This window comes from Callionymus lyra, chromosome 1 (genome assembly GCF_982586985.1).
Source record: "Callionymus lyra chromosome 1, fCalLyr1.hap1.1, whole genome shotgun sequence".
Taxonomy (NCBI): domain Eukaryota; kingdom Metazoa; phylum Chordata; class Actinopteri; order Syngnathiformes; family Callionymidae; genus Callionymus; species Callionymus lyra.
The window spans coordinates 40,730,391-40,749,099 of NC_141818.1; the positions used below are offsets into that span (position 1 = coordinate 40,730,391).

Consider the following 18,709-nt stretch of genomic DNA (forward strand, 5'->3'; position numbering starts at 1 on the left):
CAGCCAGTGAAGAGTTTTAAGGATCCGGGAAATGTGAGTTCTTCTACTAGAGCGGGTCAGAATTCTCTGTGCAGAGTTTTGTATTAACTGCAGGTTAGACAGATCCTTCTTGTTTAGACACCAAAATAAACTGTTACAAAACCACGAGAAGACACAAACACATGGATTATAAGCTCCAGATCGTGTTGTGACACCATTTTCATAAGTTAAGGCATTTTTCTCAGTTGAAATAATCTAAGATCCAGCAGCTTTATCTTCGATTCCACTTCCATTGACGAATCGTATCAAAACGTACTCACTTTGAAGAAGCTCAGAATCCCAGACTCATGTTCATCGGGTGTCTCGACACTAATGTGTTTAAACCACATCAGTGAGCATGTTGGCTTGTAAGCAACGTAATGGAAACCATCCAAATGTTTTCTGTTGCCGTGAGAATTACTTACTTTATTTATAGTTTCCCTTCAATGAGATGAAACTGTCTGTACAGATTTTGGCCGTGTTCTTCGCCTTGACTTTGGAAACGATTCCAGATTATCTTTGACACAATTCTGCTCAATTATTGTAGTCGGTGTAACAAAGACTAGGGTATCACAAACGTTTCTCTCCACAGAAAACTTCCTTAAGTGCACAACGATGGCGGCTAAAAGGGAAGTGTTAAACTGTATGTTTTGGTTAATAACCTGGGTTTATATTTTAATATTTTGAAAGTAGTTGAAGGAATGCTGGCAAACTATTCAAAGCGATGCAACTTTATCAACAGTGCAAGAACAATCAGAAAAGAACAATAAAAACAAAGATAGGATTCTGTAGAACGTTGGCTGCGAAAAGCTTGGTTTACCTTCATCCGTCGACTTCATGCTTGAGCGATGAACACGAGAAGTCCAGGTTCAGCCCGGTGGACGTGGAGAACGGTAGCCAAGTTGGTTTGGCATCAGTTGAGGGATTGTGTTGCTGCAGGATATTTAGTCTCTTTAGAACATGATGAATAACTCAAATATGCTTTAATGGCTGTCAGAAGATATTTTACTCTTGGAAATTCACAACCATCATTCTCAGTCGTCAGCCCAAAAGATACTCAACAGGGAGGAAGACATCGGGGAAGGCCCAGGACCTGCTTGGTAAAGGAATAATTCGGTGTTTTCCCAGAAGAACTGGAAGAGATTTCTGTGTAGAGGACAGTCAGTTAAGTCCCCTTAAAGTTATAGTTCACCCCAAATTTGACTTTCACTCATTTGTCTCCTCAACCTCGTGTTGACTAAGAGTTGGGATTATTTTGGTTGAACTTTGACAAACTGCTGTCTTCCCATGATGCAACACTAATAGACTCAGGGACTCGTTCATTCCTTGTGCTATTAGTAAGTAAGTAAGTCATTTTTATTTGTATAGCGCTTTTCCAGACCAGGGTCACAAAGCGCTTAAACAATCAAAACAATATTCAATAAAGTATATATTTTAAAGACTAAGATAAAACTGATAACACAACAGGAGTTCCAGAAAATCAAGATTGTTTCACTCCAGTGGCGGCCCGTCAGGGCCAGCAAGGCCTTCTCTGCTGGATTAAACATAATCATAAAATAAATGTAATGTTTTAATAAAATTAAAAAAGTTTCATTTTATTTATCGTTTATTTTTCATAAATATGTATTACATTATTCCTCTTAGTCTTTTCTCCTCATTTCATTTCTTTCCTCTTGCTTGCGCAAGTTGCGCACTGTTTCCAGGATTGTACGTTCATTTGAGAGCTTTCAGCCAATCATATTTGAGCGGTCAAGTCTTGCCAGAAGAAATCCACCCGAGGCCTTCAATCGTTTCAGAAGTGGCTCTTGTGCATTGAAATCAACGGCAGCCAAAGGGTTGTGTTAACTAATCAGATTCCAGTTGGCGACACAACGTCAGTTAATTTAACTGTTTGTTTTTCAACACACAATGGCTCAAGAGCTAGATCTGGTCGCGGATATACTTGCAAAGCCATTTTCAATAAAGGCTGGACGTTGTTAAGAAAGTAATGCTAACTCCGAGACGAGTCGATCAAGAGCTTCAAAGGATTTATTTATTTCCTCCATGAACTACGATACAGAGCTTGTGTTTCGTGGCCATGGAAACCACACAGACTGTAGTGGGAGTGATATTTTGATATAATGAACTGATGTTCATTTGATGATAAACATCCTATTGACCTATAACAGTACACGGTCAGATCCCCGTGGTGTGTAAAGAACCTTAAAGTTAAAGTTAAAGTAACTTTATCTTTAGATTAAAATTGTATAATCTTGCATTTTCTTTTTATTGCAGTTTGTTCTTTGTTTTATGAATCTATCTTCTGCAAAGGGTTACTTTTCAATACAAATCACTGATAAATATTTACTGGTCACTTGTGGGCAGGAGGAAGTAAACAACAAGTCAAATATTCACATGGATTCAAAATAAAGAGTACACAGAATTGTGTGTATTATAAAATGCATTTCAGGATTCTAGCGACAAGACCAATACGTTAGTGCCACCCAATGGTCGATTTGGTTAAGACAAGAAGAGGGAAAAAAGACGTTTAAAACTCATGAGTCTTTTAACTTTATCAAGGAATGTTGGAATAAAAAAAAAATGATATGTATCGAGAAAGAAAGCTCGTTTATTAATACCTGTCCAGGTTCCTCGTGACGAAATGTGCGATCAATTCCCTTTCTAAATGAAATAAAAATGTATAGAGTATCCTGTCGAGCACGTTATTTAAGTTTAGGAAGACAGTTGTATCGACTTTAAAACACTAAGTGAAGTTAGCGGGGCCACTTTGAGCTAACCGGAAGTGACGTCGTCAAAAATGTTCATGTTTACCTTTTTCGAGTATCAGGGTCAATAAGAAAATGTTTTTTTTTATTTTACTACGATATTTAAGTCGTAGTAAAAATAATTCATTATGAGATTTAAAATCGAAGGATATTAATGTATTGTCACATCTTCATATCCGCGCTCGTTTAAAGTGTAAAACGAGCGCGGATATGACGTCACCACCGAGATCAAATTAGGGTCACTGTTGGTGTTTTTGTCTTAATATATTATTTTCCTACCACTTTAATCTCGTAAAAAATATTTCGTACGACTTCAATCACATAAAGAATTTTGTACGATTTGAATCTTATAATAAATTATTTTCCTACGATTTAAATCTCGGGAATAAAGTATTTTGTACGACTTTAATTCTTTTTTTTAATCTCATAATTCATATTTTTCTTTGACTTCAAAATCGGAATAGAGACTTGAATCTGGTAATACAGTATTTCTTATGACTTTAATCACGTACTGAATTATTTTCCTATAATATAAACCTTGAAATAAAGTATTTTGTACTTTAATCTTGTAATAAATTATTTTCCTACGACTTGAATCTCGTACAAAATTATTTTCCTACGACTTTAATCTGGTAATACAGTATTTTGTACGACTTGAATAACGTATTGAATTATTTTCCTATGATTTAAACCTTGGAATAAAGAATTTTGTACTTTAATCTTGTAATAAATTATTTTCCTACGACTTGATCTGGTAATACAGTATTTCTTTTGACTTTAATCACGTACTGAATTATTTTCCTATAATATAAACCTTGAAATAAAGTATTTTGTACTTTAATCTTGTAATAAATTATTTTCCTACGAATTTTAATCTCGGAATAAAGAATTTTGTACAACAATCTCGTAATACAGTATTTTTTTACAGCTTTAATCTCTTAATAAATGATTTTCCAACGACTTGAATCTGGTAATACAGTATTTTGTACGACTTTAATCACGTATTGAATTATTTTACTACGATTGAAACCTTGGAATAATGTATTTTGTACTTTAATCTTGTAATAAATTATTTTCCTACGACTTGAATCTTGTACAAAATTATTTTCCTACGACTTTAATCTGGTAATACAGTATTTTTATGACTTTAATCACGTACTGAATTATTTTCCTATAATATAAACCTTGGAATAAAGTATTTTGTACTTTAATCTTGTAATAAATTATTTTCCTACGAATTTTAATCTCGGAATAAAGAATTTTGTACAACAATCTCGTAATACAGTATTTTTTACAGCTTTAATCTCGTAATAAATGATTTACCAACGACTTGAATCTGGTAATACAGTATTTTGTACGACTTGAATCACGTATTGAATTATTTTCCTATGATTTAAACCTTGGAATAAAGTATTTTGTACTTTAATCTTGTAATAAATTATTTTCCTACGACTTGAATCTTGTACAAAATTATTTTCCTACGACTTTAATCTGGTAATACAGTATTATTTACGACTTAAATCACGTACTGAATTATTTTCCTATAATATAAACCTTGGAATAAAGTATTTTGTACTTTAATCTTGTAATAAATTATTTTCCTACGAATTTTAATCTCGGAATAAAGAATTTTGTACAACAATCTCGTAATACAGTATTTTTTACAGCTTTAATCTTGTAATAAATGATTTTCCAACGACTTGAATCTGGTAATACAGTATTTTTTATGACTTTAATCACGTACTAAATTATTTTCCTATAATATAAACCTTGGAATAAAGTATTTTGTACGACTTTAATTACGTATTGAATTATTTTACTATGATTTAAACCTTGGAATAAAGTATTTTGTACTTTAATCTTGTAATGAAGTATTTTGTACGACTTTAATTACGTATTGAATTATTTTACTACAATTTAAACCTTGGAATAATTAATTTTGTACTTTAATCTCTTAATTAAGTATTTTGTATGACTTTAAACACATATTGAATTATTTTCCTATGATTTAAACCTTGGAACAAAGTATTTCGTACGACTTTGATCTCGAAAGTAACATTTTTAAAAAGTTTGAGTGGCTCCAATACTCAATTGTATTAATTTACCTTTAATTAAAAAAAAAGTACTACTAGAAGTTTTTTTCTGTCTTCATTTCATCTTCCTAATGCATTCATTGTGAAACATTAAAGGTCCTTCACTCATCTTTACTCCGTCAAACACAGCGAGTTCCATCCAACTCTCTCAATACCTCGCAGTACAAAACGATTTCATGCACAATACACTACAATTCAGTCACAACACGAGCAAAGAGTTTGAATTTTATTTAGTCCACTTTTAATATGTACACATTTTGTCAAAAAAAAAAGATCACAAATCATTTACTTTGCAGTCCAAGTCACAAAGAGGAGGATGGATGACATCTTAGGCACGCATCAACCCGATAGATGCAAGAATATGTACAGCAGCTCTTGAGCAAACAGGCTTGTGTTCAAGGCTTGTGTTCACAGGTTAGTGAAACGAAAACAAAATTCGATCAAGTTTAAGTCAGAAGGCAGTTATATCCCAAAAAATTGTGTCAAAATAAATTAAAGTTCTGACAGAGGAGCTCCATTATCTTGTGAAATGAACCGACCGACGCGCGTCAATCTGTAATAAAAATTGCAAAAAAAACAACAAACATTCATCGACGTGTCGTGGACGCGGCGTCCACAGGATTGTTGGAAATAAATTATGAACGGAACACGTTTTCGTATGGATTTCAAAAAAAAAAAAAAAGTACCTCGTCTCCTCTTCAGTTACGGCGACATCGAAACCTTTGCAACGACGTATAGAAAACCTGTCACGTCCTTGTAAAAACTCACAGTAATGCGTTCAACGGAGCACACGTCATGACACCAACGAAGACTTAAGATTCCACCCGGCAGAATCCTCACAACAACGCTCTGGAAATCTATACAAATAGAAGGACACTTTTTTACCCTTTATATACATAATACTTTTGTACAGTCTTCCATGACAACAGAGCCAAGCAATGCAAACAGAAAGTCAGATTTGTTAAACCCGGAGCTGAGGGCGTTTTTTTTTTGTTGAGTCAACAGTGGAGGAGCCACGCGATCCAACGGATCCGCGAGTCCATCGAAAAATGCCTTCGCCGATAAATCATGGTCGCCAAGTGATTCGACTAATACGACGCAGGAGTCGGCGGACGCCCTGGTCAAGAGTTCCAAGTCCAAGTCGCTCCCATTGCAGCTGGTCCCGCGGTTTTTTTTTCCCAGCCGTCCTACACTCGCAGGAAGCCCAGGCGAGGGCAACAAACTAAAAAAAACATGATGGCTCCGCTGTCGTCATGGTGATCGTGACACAGCGGGAACCTTTTCAAAGGCACAAAGCGCCTCAAGTAGGACAGTGTAAAAAAAAAAAAAAAAAGGCCTAGTGGTTTTAACTTTGGAGGAGGGGTGTCAGGGGGGGGATAAAGTGTCACTTTGGTCCTTTCAATGTAGTTTCTGTCTCTGTGGATTGTCGGCCGTCGTTCCAGGCCTCCCGGGTGCTCTTCAGGGCTTGGGTGCGCTGCTGGTCCACGACCACGTAGTCCACGCGCTCGTCCGACGCGGCCAGGCCGGATCCGTTGGTCTTGAATCAAAGCAACCAAAACAAATTAATATATATATATATAAACAGAAAACTATCTCCCAAAGACCACTCGTACCTTTCTAGGTGGGGTGGTCTTGCCCGAGTCCAGATCCAAATCCAAGTACTCCACCTGCCGGTCTCCTTTGGGCTTCACCACCGGGCTACTCCCCCTGTCGGCCGTCATGGTCGCGCTGAGTTTGGAGCTCTGCAGGAGCCCAGAGAGAAACGTTGGAATCGCCCCAAGAGCTCCACAGGTGTTCACACTGGTTTTGTCACAACAACACAACTTCTCACCCAGAAGATATCAAACTGATCCTTCGTCAGATCATAAAGACTTCATTATCGTCTTCTCAATAACATTTAATGTCAAGTTGACGGAGGAGAAACGGGTAGAAGATTTTGTCTTCAGTTTTCATGCACGGTAGATGGCGCTTTTGGTTTTTGAAAAAAAATGATGGGATGGTTTTGTTTTGACTACAAGTACAGCAGAGAGTGCCATCTAGCGGGCTCTGAGGATAATGTGCCATGAATTTGTTTAACCAGCACTGAAGACACGGATGGCTTCAACTAAAAGTAAAAAATAATGTGTCTTTTTACTGCAAGGTTTACTAAAATATAAATGTTTGACAGGATAAAATTATATTTATTTACTTATTTACTATATTCATAACTTTAAAAGAAATACATTTACAATGACGTCTTTCACAGACACTTTTTTAGTCAAAGAAACATAGAAGGTATTGTGTCTTAATCGGTAGAACATAATCGTATGAATGATTTTGTGAAATTCTTAGTAGAATCCAGATTTAATTCCTGGGCCGTATCATTGTGAGAGGAGGCGGACAATGACGCCATCTAGTGGAGAAACAACGTCGTTGTCGACGACAAACGTAGGAGATTTAAAATGACTAAAACTATAACTTTTATATATTAAAGCAAATTGTGTTATTGTGACAAAACTCAAACCACATGCAAAATCGTCGGGGGTTGAATTAATCCTCTACTTCATGTATGATGGTGTTATTGCTACCAAGGAAGAGACAGAACTAAACAACAACCTAAGCGCCGCGTAGAATAGACTAGATGTCGCGCCGCTCGCTCCTCTGCTCACCTCCTCTACGGTGTCAAGTTCCTCCACCTCCCTCTTTACAGGGGTGATGGGGACAGTGCAGTAGAAGGACTCCTCTCTACACAAAGGAGTTGGAAACGGAAGATAAAAAAAAAGGAGAACAGCAGATGGTTAGAGAGCAAAACAGAAGGGAGGAAGTGAAGCTTGGAGCCTCTAGCTGGAAGGAGAGTCAATAATAAAAGGGTGGAAACAAAAAAGAGAGCAGTGGTGACGAAAATGGAAGAGACTCCAGATGTTTGAACAGAACACCTGAAAAGCAAAAAAGGAAGAAAAGAAGCGGAAGTTCTTAAAAGGAAAATGGCTGGAGAGGTGAGGAGTCCGTCTACAGCAACGTCTCTGCCTCATCTAAGAACCCTTGTCCTGATGACACTCGACTGTATTTTCTAACCCCCTCGTACTCAAGTCAGAATAAAGGGTTGCGTTACATACTGGGTCGTCTGATTGGTTCTTCATGTTAGTGACCATGGCAACATAATTCTCATCACTGTCCTCGGAGTCAGTGCTGGAGGCTGTACTGTGCATTGACAGGGGCCTCGACGGCATCGGGAACCTAGAGAGACTGAGCAGCATTCACAGTGTTTAAGAATACACACACACACACACACAAACACAAACATATATATATTTAGCTACACACACACAGAGAAAATGAAGATATCTAACAGTTCTATAGAAGGAGAAACATTACAAGTTTGTATTAAAACAGTAAAGCATGATGGGAGAGACTTATTGATGTTGTCTACGGATGAAAAGCATGTTCACTTTTATTTGTGTTTCTTAATTCTCTGAGACTCCTGTGTTTATCTCGTTGTCTTGACCTTATAAGCATATACTTTATTGAGTATTGTTTTGATTGATTAAGCGCTTTGTAAACCTTGTCTAGAAAAGCGCTATATAAATATTAAATAGTAAAAGTAAATATTACTAAAGTCATATATTAAACCTGCTGAAGTGAAATCCAGATTAAATTGAGATTAAAAGGGCTTCATCCTTTTAATTTTGCGTTCTTTGTTTCAAACTTTAGGGTCACATTCAGTGACGTGTTGATAAGGCTTCATGAAGCAGTGTTTCTAACTTCATGCACAGTAGAGGGCGCTGTTGGCTTTTAAAAAAGGGAAGGGTTTATTGAAATACCTTCTTAAATCCAAGGATTATATAGAGAATGAGGACGTTGCTTCATGAAGCATGAGTCGTGTGGCTTCCAACTAGCATGAGGTAGAAGTAAAGAATAATTGGAAATATACTAAAATATACATTGTTTATTCTTTTACTGCAGAAGTGGGTTGTTGTGTTCCGTGTTGGAGGAGAAATCCCTCCACAGGGTTCAACTCCACTAACTTTATTAAACATCTAAAGACGCATCACGACACAGAATATGAACAGATCGAAGAAACGAGGAAGACGAAACAAAAACGAAGGCGTTAACTTTGCCGTTCTATAGAGACGAGAGAAACGTTCAGTCGACGCATGAAAGTCAACAATAACAAACATTAGTGTTAATGTTGACTTTATCATTGGAATCTGACTAATACAATAAATAGAAAGTTTGTGTTTAATACTGGTTGAATAAAGGCTGACAGTGAGTTCCTTGAGTGTGACGTCAGTTTAGTTTAATTTCTTTCTTAAATACTTTGAGAAACACTTTCCTAGAAGCAATTTCACATTTGAAATATTTGCAGATATGTTTCAAACAAACAATCGTCCAAGAGATTATTAATAAATAATAATAAACATATTTTTGATGACGTCACATCTTTCTATCTCCGCCGTGATTGGAAGCCACACGAGCGTCATATTAGAAACAAAGACCGCAAAGTCTCGATGACAGCAGTCCTCAAACAGCTGCTCTCAACAATGTGAACACGCCCTGAAATGTTAGAGCGACTTTTGCAAAACAACGGCAGGACATTTGTCGACTTACTCTCGGGCGAACGAGCGAGTGACGGGCGAGCGGACGGGCGTGCAAGGCTCCTCCCACTCCGGCACGGGTTTGATCTCCAACGGAGCAGGTTTTCCTGAAGGGAAGCAAACGCGTGCGAAACTGGTTAGATCGTAATGTTTATTGACATTGAACAACACGGAAGATGTGTAGATACTATACAACCCCTAAAATAAACGGATATTTTGACTTTATCTTTCTTTTAAATCCATTATTTTTTGTCGCTTAAAAAAAACTATGGTTGCACCAGAAACTTAAGCAGTTAGAGAGAAAAAAAAATGGGACTGAAAAGTTTTACAGAAATATCTACTTGAAGGTATAAAGAGAAAACATGTTGTTGTTTTTTAATAATTAAAAAAAAAACACAAAATCAGATCAGTGAAAAATAAGAAGCTTTAGTCAAGTGTCAGATACGTACCCTTACGCCGTCCTCTCTGGAATTCACCTACGGTTTGGGAATCGGTTCGCTCTAAACCGACACCTTTTGCTCTTAAATTTTTAGGACTTTGACCTGATTGGCGAAAGAAGACTTAACTCATTATAAAAAAAAAACAAACAGGTACTACAATGTGTTTAAGGCCCAATTTTTTTTAACCTGCCATGCAAAGCGAAAAGACACCATGTATTAACAGAACTCATCCAGCATGCAAGACAAGAGCGGAACGATCGCCATGGCGATGTCAAACATGCACGTCACAAAAACGACACCCTAAATATCGACACACAAATAAGTGACAGCGTCGATCAGTCATAAGAAGGTGTCACCGTCTGACAACTCAAGCTTTATTTTGAATCGGAATCATCTTCTCGTGGTTCTATCCTGACATGTTTTTAAGTCTCGCAACAACAAGACAAACGTATTCACCGAAGGAGGGGAAAAAAAAACAAAAAACAGCGACACAACGCTCCTGCAATCGCTTCATCTCGGGCTGGAGCGGTCGCATGATTTTGTTTTCACGTCGATCCGCCCCCGACATCGTAACTCGCCCATTAGGTCTCGAATCAAAGGGCTCTTTCAGATGCAGGAAACAAAGGCGATGGAGGTGCCCACTTGAGCTCGGTCACCCAATGGCACAGGAGGGGGGGGGGGACAGCGAACCCTCCGAAAAAATGGTCGGTCTGCAGGGCCTCTTGAGCGCCACCGGACAAAAGTGCTTTTGACGAGGCAAAAAAAAACAAAACAACTGTGTCCGCCGCTGAGGAATGTGGCGACGCAGACATGCGCGAACGCAAGTATGTTTGGCCACACGTGGGGCTGGTGCCGCATTCCTGAACCATGCGAACATATTTGGAGCGAACGGCTCGGAGGGAAGGATCTTTTTTGGAAAAGACGTGCGAAGTCTGTGTCACACATTGAAGTAAACATTAAAAAGAAAGTCTAAATCAGGGGTGTCAAACTGGTTTTCACCAGGGGGCACATCATCATAATGGCTCCCCTCAAAGGGCCAGATGTAACTTATAAATGTAACTAAATGTAAGCTAATGTAAAATAAATGTAACTACTCCTTAATGTTAAATGACTTTGAATTTATTACTTGAGAGGCATAACTACTGTAAAACCAACAATTGTGAGCTGCTAAAAACATGTGTGATGTAGCATTTTACAATTAAATAAAAATGGCTGCACACAGCCTTGCATGTGGTACTAAATAAGATGTATAAGGTAAGGCAGGCGGGCCACATAAAATCACATGGCGGGCCACATTTGGCCCGCGGGCCTTGAGTTTGACACATATGGTCTAAATGATCAACACACTATCTTTTTTATATTAAAATATATGTATCTAAATTAAAAATAATCATGGTTCGTTATTCCTTCTTGAAAACGTCGTGCGGTTGAGATAAAGGGGATTAATAATGATTAATCTAAGATGTTAGTAGCCACAGAGCCGTGAATTAGTAAACAAACGAGTTAATAAATGAGTCACACGGACCGACTTTACTAACCTTTTCGATCCGGTTTGAGATTCCGGTCCACGGGCGGAGGCTGGCAGTCGATGACCATGGGCCTGCGGGGCGGGGTCTTGGGACTGGCACGGAAGCCCATGTGCGCTGGCGGAGGGACTTGCTTCCCCAGGGAGGAGAACTCCATGGTGCTCGGGGTCATGGGCACGTAGTTGGTTTCGTGTATGGGCTCCGACAGGCTCCCCGAGTGATGGTGCGACGGCGAGTTTGCGCTCATCGGTACGTAATTCTGGTCGATCTCTTCGGTCGACTGGCTGCCGAGCGGCATCATGCCCTTGTTTTTCTGGGGAGTTGGAAAAAACGATTTGAAATTCCAAGAGAGGAAGTAAAACTTCGAGGGCGGGTTAAACCAAAAAGTAAAATATACTATTCTACACGCATTTGTTAGGCCATGAATCCAAAAGTCTGGAATGAATGGTTGCGTCACAGGATTTCAAAAAAATGTGTCATTATCAGAAACGCAATGAAAACTTACAAGGTAGCTGTTGAAACCTTCATTGAAGTCGAACGAGCAGCTTTTGTCGGAAGGGAAGGATCTTGGGACGTCGTAACAGTCTTGAGAGCCAAATTCTGCAAGAGTTGGACAACAAATTGTTAAACAAAGTTCAAGTGTTCATCAAGAAGCATCTTAAGACCCATTTATTTGGGCAGGATTTCAATTCTTGGGGCTGTTGTGTTTGTCTCTGTGTTGTCTTGACCTTTTAAAGTATGTATTTTAACTGCGTATTGTTTTGATGTTGAAGCGCTTTGTGACCCTGGTCCGGGAAAAACACTTAATACTTACTTACTTACTTACTTATGTCCACATTTCAATTATTGTCTTTCTCTTCTCTTTTTATTTGATATCACCACTAATATTTTCCTAAAACCAGTATGTCCACTGCGTCTCATTTTATATAAAGTTCATGAAATTAATGTGAGAATGAATTCTACCCAATAACGTTGTGTAGTACCATCTGCAACCACAAGAGGTAGCAGTAAATACAAGAGTGTCAGAATTCTTAAATGAAATGATCTCTTTTGATCTCTTTTTTTTAACTGTACTAAAAATGTTTATACTTTTAAATGATCGTTTAAACCTTGACACTCAATTATTTGCATTAATAAGAAAAGAAAAAGTCCGGGGCAAACCTCTGCAGGTCCGTAAACAGTCCACAGCGCCGATGGTGTTGCTGCGTAAGGCTTTATTTCCGGTCGGCACACAGTAGTTCCCGTCCGTCTCCGAAACCGAACGAGGTACACAGTAATTGTCCGTGGGCGACCTCTCCACAGGAGGTGGTCCTGAGGTGGAACTGAGCGAAGGCTTGGGGGGTCTCGGAGGAGGGACTACATCTCCCCCGTCTTCCGTACACCCCGTGGACAAGGAAAAAGTGCGTGGGACCTGGTAGGTGGAGTTCCCTCCTGGCGTCGGCGGGATGTCGTAACTGATGGACATGTTCCGCATCTGCGTCTCCACGGACGCCTTCCGCGACGGCGTGTTGAAGACGTACAGGTCGGAGGAGTCTCCGCCGTCCAGGTGGGCGGACGGCGACGACGCCGACTTGGGCACCAGCACGGTGTCCTGAGAGTAGCTGCGAGGGAGGTGGTAGAGGCCGTTGTCGGTAAACATGGACGGGCCGCGCGGCGGCGGCGAGTCGTAGATGGAGGACGCCGAGGCCGGGCCCTGGTGCTGCGGGAAGAAGCCGTTGTGCGACGTGTGCTTGGCCGACGACGTGGCCGAGGTGGGCGTGCGGTGAGCGGGGACGTTGTCGTTCAGGTCGGTCTCAGAGGAGGTCGATTTGAAACACTCGCGACCTCTGTCAGAGAGAGAGAAAAAAAAAAAAAAAAAAGATCAGAAAGCATATCTTAACGGCCTTAACAAGTCGACGGAATAAATGTTTAACCAACAAGAGACTTTAACATGCAGCTCTTATCCTGTTGAAGTTCAATTTAAAGTGAAAGTTCAACCACAATTCAAACTTACACTCATTTTCTACTCACCCTCATGTCGACTAAGGGTTGCGATTATTTCCAGAGAAATCTGTTACTTTTTAGAGTTATACACTAAATTGTTTGTTCATTTTAGCGGTAGTCGTCTTTGTCCAAAAAGAAACACTTAGAAACATCCAAATACCTCCATACTGCTCGTCTGTAACATCCATCTAGTGTAGAAGTCTCGACAAGAGAAATTGTGCAGAAATCTTCTGTAGCAAATCTATATTTTAAAATCGGTTTCAAGTGTTTCAATGAGGAAATGTGTAGGAGAATCTGTGAGATTCAGCTTGAATATTGAACACAAATTCAAAATACAAACACTTGTTTTGTTTACTTTTTTCACATGTTCTCATGACAAGGCTTCACTACTAGTTGGGTCGATACGGACGAGAAGCATGGAGGTATTTGGAGGTTTTAAGGGCATCTTTTTGGAAAACGAAGACAACTAATCAACTTGAATTTTGGGTAGAAGATCCCTTTAACACAATTGCCGCCTGTAAACAGCTAAAAATCAGAATATAAGGAAAATGGGCAATTGTTTGTTTTTAATTTGATTTTACAAACAGTTTTCAAAAGCACTTAGAGTTGATGATGTTGACCATTTTTCTTTGATACGTCACATTTTAATGTCTGGAACTTATTCAACATTAGTGTGGTTAGAAACTGTCCCTAAACCAAAATTAAAAATGTGAAACAACACTGCTCAAAAGAGCCTTCCAACTACAATAAAATCACTTTTCTATTAAAAAAAAAAAGAAGAAGAAAATCTGCAAATCTGCTTTTCAACATGGCTCTTCTTTTATATATTTTCGTATGTTTACTGCTTTATGGAAGCAGGACCGAGTTTGCATTAATTTTCATTTTACCTTTTTGAAGTAACCAACTTAAGAACAACATAACTTCTTACACTTTTCTGACACTAGAGGGAGCTGTAAACAATATTCCCAATATTCCTTATGGTATAGAGTTAAGGATACCGTTGCAACCAAATGAATAAAACAAGATTAAAAAATAAAGTCACTTAAAACAAAAATCAATGTTATTTATGATCTCGGAGAGAAAATACAGAACTCAAATCTGTCTATTGATCGTTGACAAGCATGTCAACAAAGTCAAGGATATTTCACATTTAAGTAGTTAAATAATGGTTCGCCCGTTTACTGTAAAGGCCATTAATCCGTACGAGGGATGCTTTTAGGTTCGTTCAACACTCCACACTAGCAGGCAGATCCAGGGCGATAGATGGCCACTCACTGACACACTTGTGGGGAAACAGTCTTGCTCTCACACTCTTCCAGAAGCAAATACTCCTGCTCGGCTTCCAGTGAGGAGTGAGGCGGCAGTGAGCTGAACATCCCGCAAACAAAAGAAGTTGAACACGGAACAAGACCACGTCCAACTACAGTATCTCATCGTTTTAAAAAAGCCGAATTCTAGGTTAAAAATATATAAAAATGTCATTTAGACCATGAAAAAAATAGGGAGTCGATGAGAGCAGAAGCACAAAAAAAAAATCAGCATTTATATACAAACGGAAATGTAAACTGACCTGTTTGGCTCGGGCTTTTTGCTCTCGCAGTTGACCAGCAACAAGTAATCCTGGGGCTCTTCTGTACTGGACTGAGAGTCTAGATGACGCACACTGACCGGCTGGTACGGAGGGGGCAAGCCGGACAACACTCCCGCTGCTGGACCCGCCACGTTTCCAAGGGCAGGGTGTGGGGTCGTGTCAACCACCAGGCTTCCGATGGCCGACTGATGGGCGGCTTTCGCTGCTTCTGAAAGTAGAACCGTTATTGACAACCATTTGCATTTTTAAGCTTTGATTAAAATCGGTTAATCTGTAGTGATGTTTCTTACTTAAAAAAAATAATTAAAAGTAGCCTTTTAAAGGCAGGTTTAAACACACAAAAACCGACAAGAGAGCTGCATTAAGCACAGCAGAGAGTGGAGGAGTTGATGAGTTGAAGGAAAATACTCGATATACAAGCTCCAAAGCTTTTTGTAGGAAGCTGAAAGGAGTGAAGAGATGTGGAACATGACATTGACCTCACGGAGGTATGGAGCCGTGTGAAGAGCTGCGGCGGTAAAGTGTTGACTTGCGTTGCCATGTTTTCTTTGCAAATTAACAATCAATTGAAAAGCAGACGATACTTGAATTTTCAGGAGGAGGGAGGCATCAGACCTTGAAGACATTATGCCAAAGGCGAGGTGTTTGTGTGCGGGAACAAGGTAACAAAAAGGTTTTAACTAATAAAACAGTTTATGAAATGAATAATCTTTCAGGGGATTCATTAAGAACGCAAATAGAAAAAAAAATAGTCTTGCAAAGAAGCGAACACGGTGACAATACAGATTCTTAAACCCTCGTGTTGCTTCTGGGTCAAGTTGACCCGGTGGTCCCAAAATCAAAAGGTTATAGGTATCGCTTGTGTTGTCTCAAGATGAACGACCTTCCATAAATACATATGCAGTGGTGGAGGTCGTTCACTTTGACCCAAAGACGACACAAGGGATACCACGAACCCATTTGTTTATGGGCCACCGGGTCACCTTGACCCAGAGATAACACAATTGTTAATCTCCCAAAAGACTAAACAACTAGAGTACAGCCACAAAAGGGAATATAAGGGAACAAAAAAAGTGATTTTAACACATTTGATCATTGTCTGTGAATAAAATATGACTCCTTGTTGTTTGTTTAAAAAACTGATGGGTTTTGCATGAAATACAAACTAAAGCACAGAAGCTAACTTTAGCTTACTCACAGTAGGATTACAACAATGTCAAATTAAAGATGTGGTGGTACAGTATATGTGCATTTTGTCTTTCTTGTTGTAATGGCTGACTTGATAGAAACAAAAAAACATGTCTAACACGATCAAGTTTTGTGGGCTGTCGTCCAGTGGCGTCATTATAAAAACCATAGCGCTATATACTGTTTGGAATTGGAACAGAGAAGCGAACGTATACCTTCATCGGTGGGGTTGAAACCACAGATATCGCAGATGCAGCGAACCCACTTATTCATCTCCTCTTCAGTATCGGCCACCAGGTAAAAGACACGGTCGATGGTCTTGATGTCAAAGATGAAGCTGTGCTCCAGGTCCTTCTTGTTGAATAGAAGAGAGGCATCCACCTGAACGACGAATGGAAACGTGTGAATCTTGTCACGGCTATAAAACCAAACAACGTGTCAGCAATGTTTTAAAAAGTGATTTTTTTATATCTGGATTTATTTTTTCATATTTTATATTGAACAACTCTTCTGGAGTGATTGTCCATGTGACATCCAGACTGCTTTGCAGGAGTGGGTGAGATACGCATTAAAGTTACCAGGAAGATAAAACGAGAAACTGATATAACAAAACTTTATCTCGTGTGGTACAATTATAAATGCAGAAAATTGTCAAAAATGAAAGCCTTGTGATGTTTTAAGATCTCGATGTTGGAAACATCATTTTTACAAACCACAGTCAAGGCCTTTAGTAAACATTTTGACGTTTACTACAAGTTTTAAAAGGTGACAATATGTAAAAGTCCTTACATTATTACCTATAATGAAACTTAAAAAAAAAAATATATATATATATATATATATATATATATATATACAGATTCATAAATTCTTCAGAAAAAAAAAAGAAAAATGGTATAATAAATACAATAATTAATTTCAGTATGATTAATATACAAGTCACTCTAATAAGGTAAAAGTGATATTGTGTTTAATCAAACATGCTTTTTTCTCTTGTTCTTATTTATAATCCGGTCATTTCTTTTTTTTTATTGCTCCCTATAGTAAGTCATGATTAAGCAAAAAAAATTTCTTTATTTGTAATAGTTGGTTTTAACTTTACATTTCATTATTTATGCTGGTTTATTAGGTCGAATCTATATTAAACACGAGACAAACTCCCCTTCAAAATGAATCTGCCAATTTCAAAATAAACATGGTTTCTCTTTCATTGTGGTTTGTGTGACAGACTGGGTCTGAAGCGACGGTGACGCCTACCTGCTCACATAAGTTGAGGTCAATCACGCGGATGGGCTTCTTGCTGTGGTCATTCTTGTAATACTCCAGCACGTCTGGGTCGCCTGTAAGACGGCCACTGCGAAGAACAAACCACCGCTTCTTCCATGCCTGCAGGGTGACACAGAATTCAGACCAAAGGTCAGATGTGTGTTCTCACAGTGAATGCTCCATTCCTGACCGACCACAGACTGACGGATTGTTTTATTTTTGTGGATCGGCCAACACATCCATGCGTCTCCAAACTCGCATACAGATGTAGTGTTCTTGATGAAAAAAAGTCACTTATCATGCAAGAAAAAAAAAAAGGAACAAAATCTATATTTAAAAAAATAAAAAATGCATGTGCGAAAACAGGAATGGAACAGCAGGAAAGTAAAGGTCCATCTTTTAACTTGTAGTTGCCTTTAAAACAACCCAGTTTAGATTGAAAATTCCATATCAACGTTCACTCAAACAAAACCTGGTTGGCATGTGATCAAAACTAAAAGTAGGTTAAAGCAGTATAGACAAGCAAAGAAAACAAACACAACTAAACAGTCAGGGTTCATGGGTTCCAAAACATGAGAAAAATCCAACTATCCTCTTTAGACTCTCCACTAAGGCCAACTAACACATCCCACTAACTTATTTTTCCTAAGGCCTTTGTTTTACGATCATAAAAAAAGAAATCCAAAGCAGTTGAAATGTTCACAGGAGGTCAGGACCATTTAAGAGCCACGGATTAATACAACCGATTAAGTAAGTGTGCAAAAAACACTATAGACGTGTCAGTGTTGTGTTGGTCAGACAAAGGCGGTGGGTGTGTGAAATGAACATCTTTCTGCCACATGACAAAGCACTGCTGGGTCAAGTTACCCCACGGGGGAACAGAAGGACTCGGAGCTTCGGTTACACAGAGTCCAGCCTGCCCGTGGTGCAAGTGTTCACAACAGTGGTGTTGAACTTACCCACCAGTGAGAGGGGGGGAATCAAATACAATACAAATACATTTACAAGTTGTACTAGACATTCCACCTCCTACTAGATGTCAACTACACATTCAACATGATATCATAGTTGGTAATAGTGTTTGTCGTTCACAGGTTGGTAAACAAAGTTGGGCCATAGTCAATCGCACAGGTGCACAACATTTACACCAGTTTTGTCTTTTCTGAAGATACAAGAAGAGCAAACGATACATCAGACCATCAAAGTGAGTTTATTCATTATTGCATGAATAAAAAGTGTGTAACTGCAGGGCTGACAAACAAATA

At 38.9% G+C, this 18,709-nt stretch overlaps 2 protein-coding genes across 7 annotated transcripts in view; both read right to left on the bottom strand.

Annotated features, from left to right (window-relative positions):
* Positions 1–951, bottom strand: part of inpp4b (inositol polyphosphate-4-phosphatase type II B) — a 160,829-nt gene extending 159,878 nt beyond the window's left edge. Inside the window, exon 1 of one of the 3 annotated variants that reach the window (XR_015713327.1) lies at positions 839–951. Coding sequence is in view for 2 of the 3 variants with exons in the window: in XM_087807638.1 (XP_087663764.1) it covers positions 839–857 (19 nt within the window). In the remaining variant the exon portion in view is untranslated. The remainder of the gene's footprint in view (positions 1–838) is intronic. The other 2 variants (XM_087807638.1, XM_087807628.1) reach the window with 2 other exon arrangements.
* A 4,138-nt stretch (positions 952–5,089) lies between these two features.
* Positions 5,090–18,709, bottom strand: part of gab1 (GRB2-associated binding protein 1) — a 38,026-nt gene continuing 24,406 nt past the window's right edge. The window contains exons 3-13 of one of the 4 annotated variants that reach the window (XM_087807694.1): positions 17,436–17,564; positions 16,394–16,559; positions 14,970–15,198; positions 12,578–13,242; positions 11,922–12,016; positions 11,429–11,729; positions 9,900–9,992; positions 9,464–9,557; positions 7,525–7,600; positions 6,490–6,618; positions 5,090–6,413 (exon numbers count right to left, since the gene is read on the bottom strand). In XM_087807694.1, the coding sequence (XP_087663820.1) occupies positions 6,261–6,413; positions 6,490–6,618; positions 7,525–7,600; positions 9,464–9,557; positions 9,900–9,992; positions 11,429–11,729; positions 11,922–12,016; positions 12,578–13,242; positions 14,970–15,198; positions 16,394–16,559; positions 17,436–17,564 (2,130 nt within the window). In that variant the 3' untranslated portion in view covers positions 5,090–6,260. Of the gene's footprint in view, positions 6,414–6,489; positions 6,619–7,524; positions 7,601–7,971; positions 8,102–9,463; positions 9,558–9,899; positions 9,993–11,428; positions 11,730–11,921; positions 12,017–12,577; positions 13,243–14,969; positions 15,199–16,393; positions 16,560–17,435; positions 17,565–18,709 lie in introns of all 4 variants that reach the window. The other 3 variants (XM_087807685.1, XM_087807677.1, XM_087807703.1) reach the window with 3 other exon arrangements.